At 40.4% G+C, this 12,826-nt stretch overlaps 2 protein-coding genes across 2 annotated transcripts in view; both read right to left on the reverse strand.

The window, feature by feature from the left end:
* SLC26A7 (solute carrier family 26 member 7) overlaps positions 1 to 371 on the reverse strand; it is a 43,005-nt gene extending 42,634 nt beyond the window's left edge. Inside the window, exon 1 of the mRNA XM_072410930.1 lies at positions 238 to 371. The gene's annotated coding sequence lies outside the window, so the exon portion shown is untranslated. The remainder of the gene's footprint in view (positions 1 to 237) is intronic.
* Positions 307 to 12,527, reverse strand: LRRC69 (leucine rich repeat containing 69). Its single transcript, XM_072410934.1, has 8 exons — positions 12,322 to 12,527; positions 11,165 to 11,291; positions 5,590 to 5,662; positions 5,282 to 5,477; positions 4,288 to 4,359; positions 2,631 to 2,732; positions 1,016 to 1,195; positions 307 to 433 (listed from the first exon to the last, which is right to left on the reverse strand). The coding sequence occupies exons 1-8, from the start codon at positions 12,496 to 12,498 to the stop codon at positions 323 to 325; spliced, it is 1,038 nt and encodes a 345-aa protein (XP_072267035.1). The 5' UTR covers positions 12,499 to 12,527; the 3' UTR covers positions 307 to 322.
* Between the last annotated feature and the right edge of the window lie 299 nt (positions 12,528 to 12,826).

Consider the following 12,826-nt stretch of genomic DNA (forward strand, 5'->3'; position numbering starts at 1 on the left):
ATTATATTACATTTGCTGTTCAGATATATGCACGAAACATGCAGCAGTTATTCATGTTCTATGATTAGAAAATATCAAGTGTGAGACCTTTTCACAGAAAGTTTTAATACTTTTTTTCTCTGAATCGATTAAAGTGGCTGATCCCATCATACAAACTAATTACAAAAATGTTTTTTTTACATATTTACTATGCATTTAACAAATAATAAAGCTTTCAACAAGACAGTGGCTGTCTACCTTTGCAAATACTGTTGTTGCCATTTGTCTTATTGGTCCATAGATTAACCTTAATTCTGTAGATTAACCTGCAAACATTATTGTTTCACTGGACTGCTACTCCAAACATGTCACTTTGTCTTTGATTGAAGCATGTGTATGAACACAGTAAAATCTTCACTGGCAGGAGCTGTACATTGGAGGAGGTCTTCATTTTCTGGTAATGTATAAAATGATAAAAAAGAGCAAAAACAATCAGTAAAATTCCAAATATACAGTAGTAACTGTATTACTGTAACTGTATTAATTTTGTAGATACTACTATGGCCTAATTTATTATTTGTTTTGTGTCCAAGAGTGAAGAAGATAGACTATTGTGAAAGTACCTGAGTGATCCAACTAACCTCGAATGAATCTGGTCCATGGCTGAAAAAAATAGCCAACTAATAGCAAATGAGAATGAAGAAATCTATTCCAGGTTTTCTCACCCAGATAATCCAAATATAGTCTATCCTCTTCACTCTTGGACAGAATAGATAATAAGTTAGGCCATAGTAGCATCTACAAAACAACTGCACTATTTCTAATGTTGATAACATATCTTATTTTGTTAAACTTTTTGCTGGTCCCTTCCAACACCCAACCAGATTACAGTTTTCAGTGTTGTATGAATTTCCATTTTCTCGGAAATAAATAAAAATGGCAACAACAGCAGTATAATAAACAATACACACCATATTTTTTCTCAGCATAGTAACATAGCATGAATACAGTATAATAGAGTATATGAAGTACACACCTTTTTTACGTCCACAAACTTTACACATTCAAGCCACATGTCTAGAAACCACTTCCCACAAAGGGCACAGATGTTTCTGGTAGAAAGAATTGCTTTTGCTTCAGGATAATGGTGGATTTGCTGTCGTATCAATGAGTCTCTGTCCTGGACATCACTTAAAATTATTCTTGCTGACATTTCCTGTACAGAAAATGAAAAGCATCTCAGTTTAAAAAAACCCGGTCATTCAGTAAATTTAGGTAGTCAGCTGTCATCAGTTTTTGGAATATTGTTGAAGGAAGACATAACTAACTAAGCAACCACAGATCATAGCACTTTCCCGACAGGCTTGTAGACTTTTTTTGGCCAGACACTGTATGATAAAAGAATCTGCCAAGCACAGAACTGAGAACACAGACAGACAATATTCTCTGTTATAGATGATAAATCACCCACAAAAAGACCAGTGAATATTATTCAGCTCTCCTTACTGAATCAAACTGCAGTAAAATATCTATTATGCATCTTTACGATCTTTGCATGGGTCATTTATTTTAAAACAGACCATAATTCTACACAACTCTGTCTGAGAAAGTATGGATGTGGGTACATGCTGTGTGCTATTCAGGTTCTTTCTTTAGTTTTCTATGAGAAAATAAAGGGGATTTGAGGCAAAAAATGAATGTTAGATCAGGTATTAGAAAAAGAATAGTGAGAACCTCTATATAATGTAAATGTGACACTAATCTAATACTGAATAAACAATAGAACACACATACTGTACATTTTTCTTGGCAAACTGTAAAATGGCAACTGGTATCCTAATAATTGAGAAAGAGTTCAAAAGCTAAAAGGTACTGCTAATCGCATTCCTCAACTGTATAATAGGCCGCCCCCTAGAAATTGTCAATAGAAAAAAAGGTGCAGAGTTCGGCATGTAGGAGGTGCCAATGTGTCCGGACACACAACCAAGCAGCACCTCCTGCATGCCGAACTCTGCAATCATTTTAATTTCCCTTCACTGCCACAGATACTGTGTTGTGAAACCATTAATCCACAGCTACCTTTGTGACTTCCATCACTAATAGTTTCAATCTACCCCAATTTACTTTTTAATATTTCGTAGGGATATCACTGTATAGTTCGCAGGTTACCTATCCCATTTATTCGTGTATGGGAAAGACTGATTAAAATGCTGTGCACCTTTATATATAAAAAAATACTTTTGATTTAAACTGTTTTTTATAGTACAATTTTTTCACCACACCTATTCTTGGTCCTTTTTTTGAGGAAGAGTGGTCAATATATAATTTCAGCTCCAGCTGATTTTAATTTCCGTGGTGCTCCGATGGTAAATATTCAACAAAGGAAAAACCCAAGAAGAAAAATAAGTATTGGGCAGGATCTGGTGTCTTTTCCTCCTGTGGACTCCTGCTTTATTATCTATTGAAGATACTACCAACCCAATGAAATATCCACATTCTCCATATCTCTGAGCATACTGTGTTATGCGCTCATCATCATTCAGCCCTAGCTAGCACTGGTGGAAGGGTAGTCTGTTGATTAGGATCCTTTGCACTGGCCGCCACATTTGGCATAGGCTGAAATCTATTTTAAGTGTTTGGTTCTCATTCACCTTCAGCGACAAAATTTCCCTGTCTTGAATGGCAATCACAGGTTCTTTCTTGAGCAGAGGGTTCTCTTCACAATACAGTTCTTGCAGTGGAACTTCATGCATCTGTTTATAACAAATATATAATAAACAGGGTGACCAAAAATCAGTAAATAAACCAATTCTGCCTCATAAAACCAAGTCTGCCTCACTAGAACCCCACATTTTAGTATAGAATCTTGGTTAGTCCAGCCACGGGCAAACTACGGCCCGCAGACCGTATACAGCCCAATAGGGATGTTTCTCCGGCCCTGGCTGGTGCCACCCCGAGCAGGGTCAGGAGAAGGACTCCGCTGGGGACTGCCAGATCTGCGATGGGAGAGTGAGCAAGGTTATGTCATCATGACGTCACGTTCAGTGGCATCATGATGGCATAACCCCACCCACTCTCCCATCGGCCCGGCCCCTCTGTCTTTTTGTTTTTCAGATTGTGGCCCCTGAGTCAAAAAGTTTGCCCACCCCTGGCCTAGTCTGTACCAGACATGTTAAACTGAAACTGAACACTTTGGGCCTCCTCAACACCATGGTTTCAAAACCATTAAGCTCAATAAACAACAGTTTTGTATGGCTGCTCTATACAGTGAACTGTTTCAGGACACAGAATATGATATTGCCTAGGGTGCTTGCATTGATGGAAGGTGGAAGAGGCCAGATTTTTGGATCAGGAGATAAGTGTGAGTGTCCTCGATGGCAGATTTATGTCTCCATCATGTATACCATGGGTGTGTGCTGGGAAAAAGAGTCCCAGGTACACCCCTAGGTTTGGGTTACAGCAGACTAGAGTGCTGCTAGGAAGTAGAATGGAAAGAGCAGCAGGTAGGTTGCAAACAAGCCAAGAATCTGTGTTACTTTTGTATGAAAAGCTGTTGATGCTGTTTGATTTAGTTTGATCCCAGAACTATGGAATCCTCACTAAGGACTGTACCACAGAGGCATGTACTGGGGATTCAGATGATTCTGCACTCACCTTGAAAAGCTGATGTAAGCTGCCTTTTTTTTGTTTTCATTATATGCTGAAAGAAGCTGTTTTTTGTTTTGGATCATAATAAGAGAATTGTACTGTTGCAAAGTTCTTTGTCGAGTGCTGAAGGGCAAATCCCCCTCCATATCACAGTTTATACAAATGTTATTGTTAATAAAAGTATTGCCTCCTAAGCAGCTTCCAATCAGTTGTCCCTATTACAACCAAACTGACATTCTGGGGTCAAAATGCCCAGATTGCAATTAATTACCTTGCCACCATGTTTTGGCGTGTAGAAGGTAATGAGAACATAGAATGGCACACAACTAAAATACAAGTAAAAGATAAAATGTAATGTAGATATATATTAGTAGAATTAGAACCAAAAACCACTGAAAGCAAAAGTAGTAATCAAGCCACCAATAAGGTTGGATTTACATGAAGTGCAGGCAAACAGTGCTTGACACTAAAACGCCCAATTAAAATTTCAAGATCCCAGACGTTCTGTGTTATGGGTATCCCTATTTATTCTACAGCGATGCATATTATGTAGGCGCTATATAAATCCTGTTTATTAATAATATTAATAATAATATCATGCACTAGCAAACATATTGGTGTACGCTGCTGGCTTTACAAAAACCAAAGTAGTTTACTTACACAGGATGGAAATGACTGGATTTGGTTTCCAGCAACATCCAGGATTCGCAGCTTCCTCAGCCTACACAGACCCTATCAGAAAAATATATGTTAGCAAAGTAGTTGAAAATAGTGATATAGTGACAAATAAATGAAAAGTAAATTCAACTCAAATTGTAGTTTTGGGTATGTACCAGAGGTTAGACTAAGTCGTCACCCTTCAAGTCCAAGTTGAGTCCCAAGTCATTGACACCAAGTCCCAAGTCAAGTCTCAAGTCACCAAGAATTCTTAAAAGTCCCAAGAGTCCCAAGTCAAGTCACTTCATTTCCATTTGTCCCCATATAAAAACAGAGATCTGATCCTGTTCTTGAGCACAGGATCGCATTCTAAGTCCACAGCTTTCTCCTCTGACAGCTAAAGAAGGGAGGAAGGCAATGAGGCTTCTGTACCACTGCCTTCCTTCCTGCTACCTTCAGCTGTCAGAGGAAAAAGCCATTGACTTGCAAGAAGAATGAAAGAAAGGCAGGGAGGAAGGCAGTGTTACAGAAGCCTCACTGCTTTCCTCCCCATCCCCTGCAGCTGTCAGCACAAAAAGCAAATCGAGTCGAGTTGCAAGTCGCGGGGAAACCTTCAAGTCGAGTTACAAGTCGTTCATTAGGTGACTTAAGTCGGACTCAAGTCCAAGTCAAGCGACTCCAGTTCCAACCTCTGTTATGTACTGCAAGGAATCAACCTTGAGAGTTATCTATCGTAAAAGCCAAGGTTTAACATGCCAGGATTGTTTTAACTGCTGGTGCAAACTGGAGAAACCAAAGTAAAATAGCGCATTAAAACCATACAGACTTAATGCAGGTAATATCTCCAATTGAAACTGAATTCAGTTAACACTGCAAGGAAAGAGTGTTGCCAACTACAGTAATTAAAAGATCAGTTTTGTTAGTCCTTCCCTGTCCTTCCTGATGGGTGACTGTTAGGAATACCCCTATATTTTTGTGTAGGACCAACTTTACTTACCTCAGGCAAGCCAATCAGATTGTTGCGATAGACGTGCAGCTCCTTCAGATTAGTTAAAAAGCCAATTTGTTCCGGCAATGTTTCCAGCTGGTTATTTCCTAGGTGAAGTTCCCGTAGGTTTTGCAGAACACACAACTCTTTAGGAACATCTTTCAGAAGGTTATGGTTAATGCTGAGTTTTTCAAGATGTTGCAATCTAAGAACAAGATTTAACAGCAATCCATTTTATAAATCAGCCTTGCAGATAGCATAGAGCTGCTTTAAGCCCTGACCAAGTCAAAATGTTTATATAAATCTTGTGGACTTACTTTTTAATTTCTGGAGGGATGTGCTCAAGCCGGTTGTTGTTCAGATTAATAAAGATTACATTTTCTAACCCATCTTGAGAAAAAAAAGAAAGTCATATGTTAATCAAAGCTTGCCATATGTATGGTATAATTGTATTATCATTTGGCCACAAATACACACACAATAATGGGCTTAGATATAAAAAAAACAAAAGGAAAGGAAAAGTGAAGGTGCTGCCTATGGGAGCGAGTTTGTGTGGCTGCAAGGTTAATATTTTTAAGGAGACATAGTTCATCTGCATGCACATAGCCCGAGACACTTATTTCCATTTTCTTTGTTGCAGCCCCATCTGTCTAAGCCCAGTGTAAGCTCTGGTTATGGATCTTAGAAAGGGGTATGAAGTCAAGGCATACCCTATATGCCAGTGTTTAGGATTATAACCTATTGGTTGATAATGATGGAGCATTGCACCTATATAGGAGGGGTCATATTATCCCAATACCCAGAAGCCCTGCTCCATTAACAAGGGCTCCGGCATTGAAAAGTGGCTGTATCTAGGTAAGAATATATACCTGTGCAGGTAAGCTATGTTCAAGATGAGAAAAGTGACTCCTTAATGAAGCGATGTCAAAATGTTTGCACCTTTTGAATTTTTTTTATGCAACTTGCAGGACATTTTAACTATTTATTTAGTACGATGTTTTAATGACCTACTACTATATATATCAACCCATACATATCAGTCTTTGTCTTTGGGTCCCAGGTTCAAATTTCAATCAGGAACCTAACTGCATTGAGTTTGCAGGTTCATCCTGTGTTTATGTGGGTTTCCCCCAGGTACTCTGGTTTTCTCCCACATTCCAAAAGCATGCAGTTAGGTTATTTTGGCTTTATCCTAAAATTGATCTTAGACTGTATTAACGACATATGACGATATATTAGGGAAATTAAATTGTGAGCTCCTTTAAGGGACAGCTAGTGACATGACTAGAGACTTTGTAAAGCACGGCGTAATATGTCAGCGCTATATAAATACTGTGTAATAAAATAATAATATAGAAGAATCTAATGCTTTGATGCTTTTTATTTTTTAACTTTTATATGCATCAGGGTCAGTTTTGTGAAAATGCTACTTACCCTTTATATACTGTATGTTTTTTTGAATGTTGTAAGGAAAGTCACCATAAAAAAAACAGGCAGACCCTATTAATATAAAGCCCCAGACATGAACCTTCCCAGAGGTCACAGGCAACAGTGATACATTCCTAGCATTGCCAAACTAAAATTCAAGTTACGATAGAATAGATCAATGTGCAATATTGGAAACAGTGGGACATATTAAACAGATATAGTGATGCAAATCTGAACCTATATCAGTCATCTCTTCTTTTTCAACTATCATTTATTTATTCAATTATCATTTCATTTTCGCAGCAAGAGCAGAATGACCCAACAACAAAATGCCAACTAAGGTTGCCAATAATTTCATATGAAGAATGAATACAAGTAATGATATATATTATAGTTTAAGGTGAGAGATTATTAATGGAATACTGTATTGGATTATTGTACAGATTTGCATCTATGTTTTGGGTCTTGAAATGTTTGGTGTCCACCATAAGTTCATATATATATACTGTGTAATAAAATAATAATATAGAAGAATCTAATGCTTTGATGCTTTTTATTTTTTAACTTTTATATGCATCAGGGTCAGTTTTGTGAAAATGTTTTTTTGAATGTTGTAAGGAAAGTCACCATAAAAAAAACAGGCAGACCCTATTAATATAAAGCCCCAGATATGAACCTTCCCAGAGGTCACAGGCAACAGTGACACATTCCTAGCATTGCCAAACTAAAATTCAAGTTACGATAGAAAAGATCAACGTGCAATATCGGAAACTGTCGGACATATTATTATTATACAGTATTTATATAGCGCCATCATATTACGCAGCGCTGTACAGAGTCCATAGTTGTGTCACTAACTGTCCCTCAAAGGAGCTCACAATCTAATGTCCCTACTATAGTCATACGTCATTAATGTAGTCTAGGTCAATTTAGGAGGAAACCAATGAACCTAACTGCATGTTTTTGGGATGTGGGAGGAAACCGGAGTACCCGGGGAGAACCTGCAAACTCCATGCAGATAGTGTCCTGGCTGGGATTCGAACCTAGGACCTAGCGCTGCAAAGGCCAGAGTGCTAACCCCTGAGCCACCGTGCTGCCCATATTAAACAGATATAGTGATGCAAATCTGAACCTATATCAGTCATCTCTCCTTTTTCAATTATCACCTATTTATTCAATTATCATTTCATTTTAGCAGCAAGAGCAGAATGACCCAACAACAAAATGCCAACTAAGGTTGCCAATAATTTAATTTGAAGAAAGAATACAAGTAATGATATATATATTATAGTTTAAGGTGAGAGAATATTAATGGAATACTGTATTGGATTATTGTACAGATTTGCATCTATGTTTTGGGTCTTGAAATGTTTGGTGTCCACCATAAGTTCATATATATATATAAGTTCATAAGGGCCACTTTATCACACTTGCAGAGAGTACATAAGCACAGCCTGTATACTGTATACTTACCTGAATAAACCTGTTAGGTTTGGTCTTGTGTCATTTACAGTCCATTCTTGGAATTGTGATCATGTGTCAAAGTCTTTGCCAATATTTTTATACAATCAGTGAGCTGTAGAGAGCCACCAGTGACAAGGAACCTTGTTTATAACTGAACTGAGTATGACGTCAGTGAGCTGCACTCTAGACAAGGGCTCTCTGTGCAGAATGTCCTGGCTTATTATGGAATTAATAGAGAACCAAGAAAACAATGAAACAAAACTGGAAACAACGAAAAAAGATATTTATGCCCTTTGTATGAAAATGTTTGTATTATTAATTATTTAAGATGAAAATTTTGTTGGAATAGTTAAGCATTTATTTTGTTGTATATTCTAATGAAAAACAAGTTGGAAAATGCACATTGGGCCACAGGAAAATAAAGGAGTTATTTGTGGATTTACACCAAACTAGAAGCTAACACACTGCTGTTTGGATTTTTGGAGACATAATAATGTGTTGGTACTAATCCTGTACTATACTTCACAGCATTTCTAGCAATGGACTGGACTTCTAGCAAAAACTGTCAAACTGCACTGTCACTTTCCTAAAGCAGAACTATAAAATTTGTGGGAAGGCAGGACTTTATTTCAGAATGGGATAGGTGATGTATTTTCTGCTATAAAACATGGCTGTTTGCACATGCGCAGCTCAACATAAGATGCCAGGATATGTCGGGTATCCCTGTCGCTTGCACAGGAGTCACATCACCCCGGCCCAGCCAAGCAAGATGGCTGAATATCAGGAAACTAGGAAGAGGAAGATGGCAGAAATAAAAATGAAAGCATCCTACAAAAGCAGAGGCAAATTTTTTTTCCATGGGTCAAATGTCCTTGAAATTTTGCTGTCTTGCAGACTTTGCTGCTGGCTAATATTATATATATTTATATATCATCCTGAGGTGAGCAAGGCCAAAATTAGGGATTACTTGGCAAAATCTTCCTTTATTTTACTCTAAAAAGATTAAGGTAACCTGGGTATGGTTTGGTTTATGATAGATCTACAGCTTTACAGATTTTGTTTTTGGGATCCAGGGCTGAAGTGTATTGGATGGAATGGGTGGGCTAAACACTCCATCCCATTCCCAGGCCACAATTTGGAGAAGGCTGTGGAGCACCTGAAAGATACAAATAAAAGGATGTGTGAAGTTCAGAAGGGGATGAAGTTGAAGTCCAAGATCTGTGTGGTTCAAGGTGATGGCCTGAAGAGACACCTAAGGTGAGGCTCAAGGAGATGGCCCGAGAAGAGGACTAAGGTGAGGCCCAAAGGGAAGTCCAAGGTGAGGCCAGAGGGGAGGCCTAAGGTGAGGCTCAAGGGGAGGCCTAAGGTCAGGCCCAAGGAAAGGCCTTAGGTGAGGTCCGAGAAGAGGCCTAACGTGAGGCCCAAGAAGATTTCCCTGTGGAGAGGCCTTAGGTGAGGTCCGAGAAGAGGTCTAAAGTGCGGTCCGAGGAGAGGCCTAAGGTGAGGCCCAAGAAGATGTCCCGACGGGAGACCTAAGGTGAGGCCTGAGGAGTGGTCTAAGGTGAGGTGCAAAGAGAGGTCTAAGGTAAGGCCTAAGATGAAGCCCAAAGAGAGGCCCTTAGGTGAGGTCTGAGAAGAGGCCTAAGGTGAGGCCCAAGAAGATGTCCCGAGGAAAGGACTTAGGTGAGGTCCAAGAAGAGGCCCAAGGTGAGGCCCGAGGGGAGGCCTAAGGTGAGGTCCGAGGAGTGGTCTAAGTGGAGGCCTGAGGAGAGGCTCAAGAAAAGGCCTAAAGGTGAGGCCCGAGGGGGGCCTAAGGTGAGGCCCAAAAAGAGGCCTAAAGTGAGGCCCGAGGAGTTGCCCAAGGTGAGATCTAAAGAAAGGCCCACGGAGAGGCCTAAGGTGAGGCCTGAGGTGAAGCCTAAGATAAGGTCCGAGAAGATGGCCCGAGGAGAGGCCTAAGGCGAGGCCCAAGGGGAGGCCTGAGGTGAGGCCCGAGGAGAGGCCTAAGATGAGGTCCGAGGAGAGGCCCAAGGTGAGGCCCAAAGAGAGGCCTGAGGAGAGGCCTAAGGTGAGGTCCAAGGAAAGGCCTAAGATGAGGTCCGAGAAGATGGCCCGAGGAGAGGCCCATGGTGAGGCCCGAGGTGATGCCTGAGAAGATGGCCCAAGGAGAGGCCTGAGGTGAGGCCCAAGGAGAGGCCTAAGGTGAGGCCCAAAGAGTGGTCCAAGGTGAGGCCCGAGGAGAGACCTAAGGTGAGGCCCGAGGAGATGGCCTTAGACCTAGAGGTCTTAGACCTAGAGGTCTAAGGTGAGACGCGAGGTGAGGCAAGAGGCGTGGCCTGAGGTGAGGCCCGAGGAGAGGCCTCAGATGAGGTCTGAGAAGATGGCCCGAGGAGAGGCCTAAGGTGGGGCCCGAGGAGAGACCTAAGGTGAGGCCCAAGGAGAGGTCTAAGGTGAGGCCTGAGGTGAGGCAAGAGGAGTGGCCTGAGGTGAGGCCCGAGGAGAGGCCTCAGATGAGGTCCGAGAAGATGGCCCGAGGAGAGGCCTAAGGTGAGGCCTAAGGTGGGGCCCGAGGAGAGGCCTAACGTGAGGCCCGAGGAGAGGCCTAAGGTGAGGCCCGAGGGGAGGCCTAAGGTGAAGCCCGAGGAGATGGCCTGAGGAACAACCAACCTGTTTATCTCATTCCTTGGATCATGGATCTCTTTGCTCCTCCTAAAATCTCTCCTCAGGAAATATATATATATATTATGTCAGAGTTGAGGTGCAAACAAAACAATGTTTTGGTGAGTTGCAGCTCACCTTCATCAAGGACTTGTTAAAGATGAACTGCGTCCCTCAACCAATGTTTTCTTCATGCACAATAATAATTAGTATGTGCGTTCCTTGACCCCTCCGTAATTCTTCATATTTACACTCATCACAGTACAGCACCCGGGTCTTTACCTTTAGAGGCGTGCAGTATATCTCTGATATATTTAATTGATTGTTATCTTTCATGCTTACCCAATACATCGGATGATATTTCAGAGATCTTATTTCCAAACAGGTGCAGCGTCTGTAAGGAATGCAGATATTTCAGTTCTTGTGGCACTCGTTCAAAGTTGTTGTTGCCCAAGTTTAACACGGTCAGCTAAAAAGAAATTATTCTGTTAACAATGAGCAAAACAGATATACAAATTGAAAACTGGTCACAAACAAGGTCACATCACTGGGCATCATATAAGGGGATATTATATCATCCTCATGTTTACCATTAGAGAATGCCTGCATGTGTAAAAGTCGTAGGAACCAAGGCCATAAGGAAACACCCACTTCCCTAATATAGGACTAATGTAACATTTAATCTCAGCGTTTTACACATTCATTTTGTATGATAAAGATTGGTAAAACGTACATTTTATGAAGTGGTAATGTAATGCAGGATCATCAGTACACTGCAATATCCAGGGGCAAACACAGGGAGATGCAAAGTTTGCAGAGGTCCCATACCCTCCTCAGCTACAAGAGGTCCCCAGGGAGCAAAATATATTGCAGTTTACTTGCCCTTATGTTTGATGTTTTCTTTTTTCAGGCTAAGAACATTTCATATGAGTACCAAAAAAATACCTAAATAAATTTAAAAAAGTAACACAACTTTACTTTTGATGAGCCCTTAATCCCTGTAGATCCCTGATCCCATGATCGCACAAAAATGATATATATATTATATATATAATATCACATAAAATCACCCAAACTATATATATATATATATATATATATATATATATATATATATATATATATATATATATATAGTGTTCTGCTTTAAATGTGCTAGAAATGCAACTTGTATCTCCTATGCCCTACAAAACATCTCCCCTCTCTGTAACAGTGAGGAAAGGGGAAGGTGAAAGTGACAACGCAGATCTTTAATAAATACAGAACCTGTTTTCACCATAGAAGGGTAAATAGAAAGTAATGTAGACATTGCATTAAAGGTTTGGTAAGGTTCTTTATATTTTTATTTTTGGGTTTGCATACACTAAACACAGCATTCGACACGTGTTTCTAGGAATTGTATAATGTTGGCAGCTGATCAGTAAATTAAACATTCCATACATAACTCTCTGCCCTACATTGCTGATTTATGATCATTGCATGTTTCAGGAGGGACTCACATTGCTCAGTGCTGCCACCTCTGGCGGCAGCTGGCACAGCAGGTTGTTCTTTATCTGCAAGCTTGTCAGCTGGGTGAGTCTGCCCACAGCGCCGGGCATTTGCTGAAGTTTCTTGCTGTTAAGGTTCAGGGTCCTGGCATTACCCCGGATCGCCCTGAGCACCAGAACGTCCGCCATGTAGATTAGCAAACCTGTACTCCCTTACTGCAGGCCCACCCTACAGAGAATCAGCAGGACGCTAAGTGGTTTCCATAGCAATGACGCCGCACGTACACCTAACGTTTCGAAACCAAGCGGCCATCTTTAGTATGGGCAGTGGTTAAAAGTAGGGGCAGTGGCTTAGAATTAATGAAATATCCTGCTCAGCCAATCAAACCTCTTCCATTAAGTTTTTAGAATTGAGGGTTTATTTGTAATACTGAAGTGGCTGTCTTACATTTGTTATTTACGTTTTTTCAGCAATTTATTTCCGTTCCATTTTTATAATCTGTTGTTTAGTATTTAA

This window comes from Pyxicephalus adspersus, chromosome 5, assembly GCF_032062135.1.
Source record: "Pyxicephalus adspersus chromosome 5, UCB_Pads_2.0, whole genome shotgun sequence".
NCBI classification, from domain to species: Eukaryota; Metazoa; Chordata; class Amphibia; order Anura; family Pyxicephalidae; genus Pyxicephalus; species Pyxicephalus adspersus.

What these genes read in the sequence shown, in the direction of transcription:
- LRRC69 (XM_072410934.1), bottom strand. Translation starts at nt 12,498, where the DNA reads ATGGCGGACGTTCTGGTGCTCAGGGCGATCCGGGGTAATGCCAGGACC. An exon ending in AGGTGGCAGCACTGAGCAAT is followed by an intron (nt 11,292 to 12,321) that starts GTGAGTCCCTCC and finishes ATTTCTTTTTAG; the next exon opens with CTGACCGTGTTAAACTTGGG. An exon ending in TCCAGTCATTTCCATCCTGT is followed by an intron (nt 2,733 to 4,287) that starts GTAAGTAAACTA and finishes TGTTATAAACAG; the next exon opens with ATGCATGAAGTTCCACTGCA.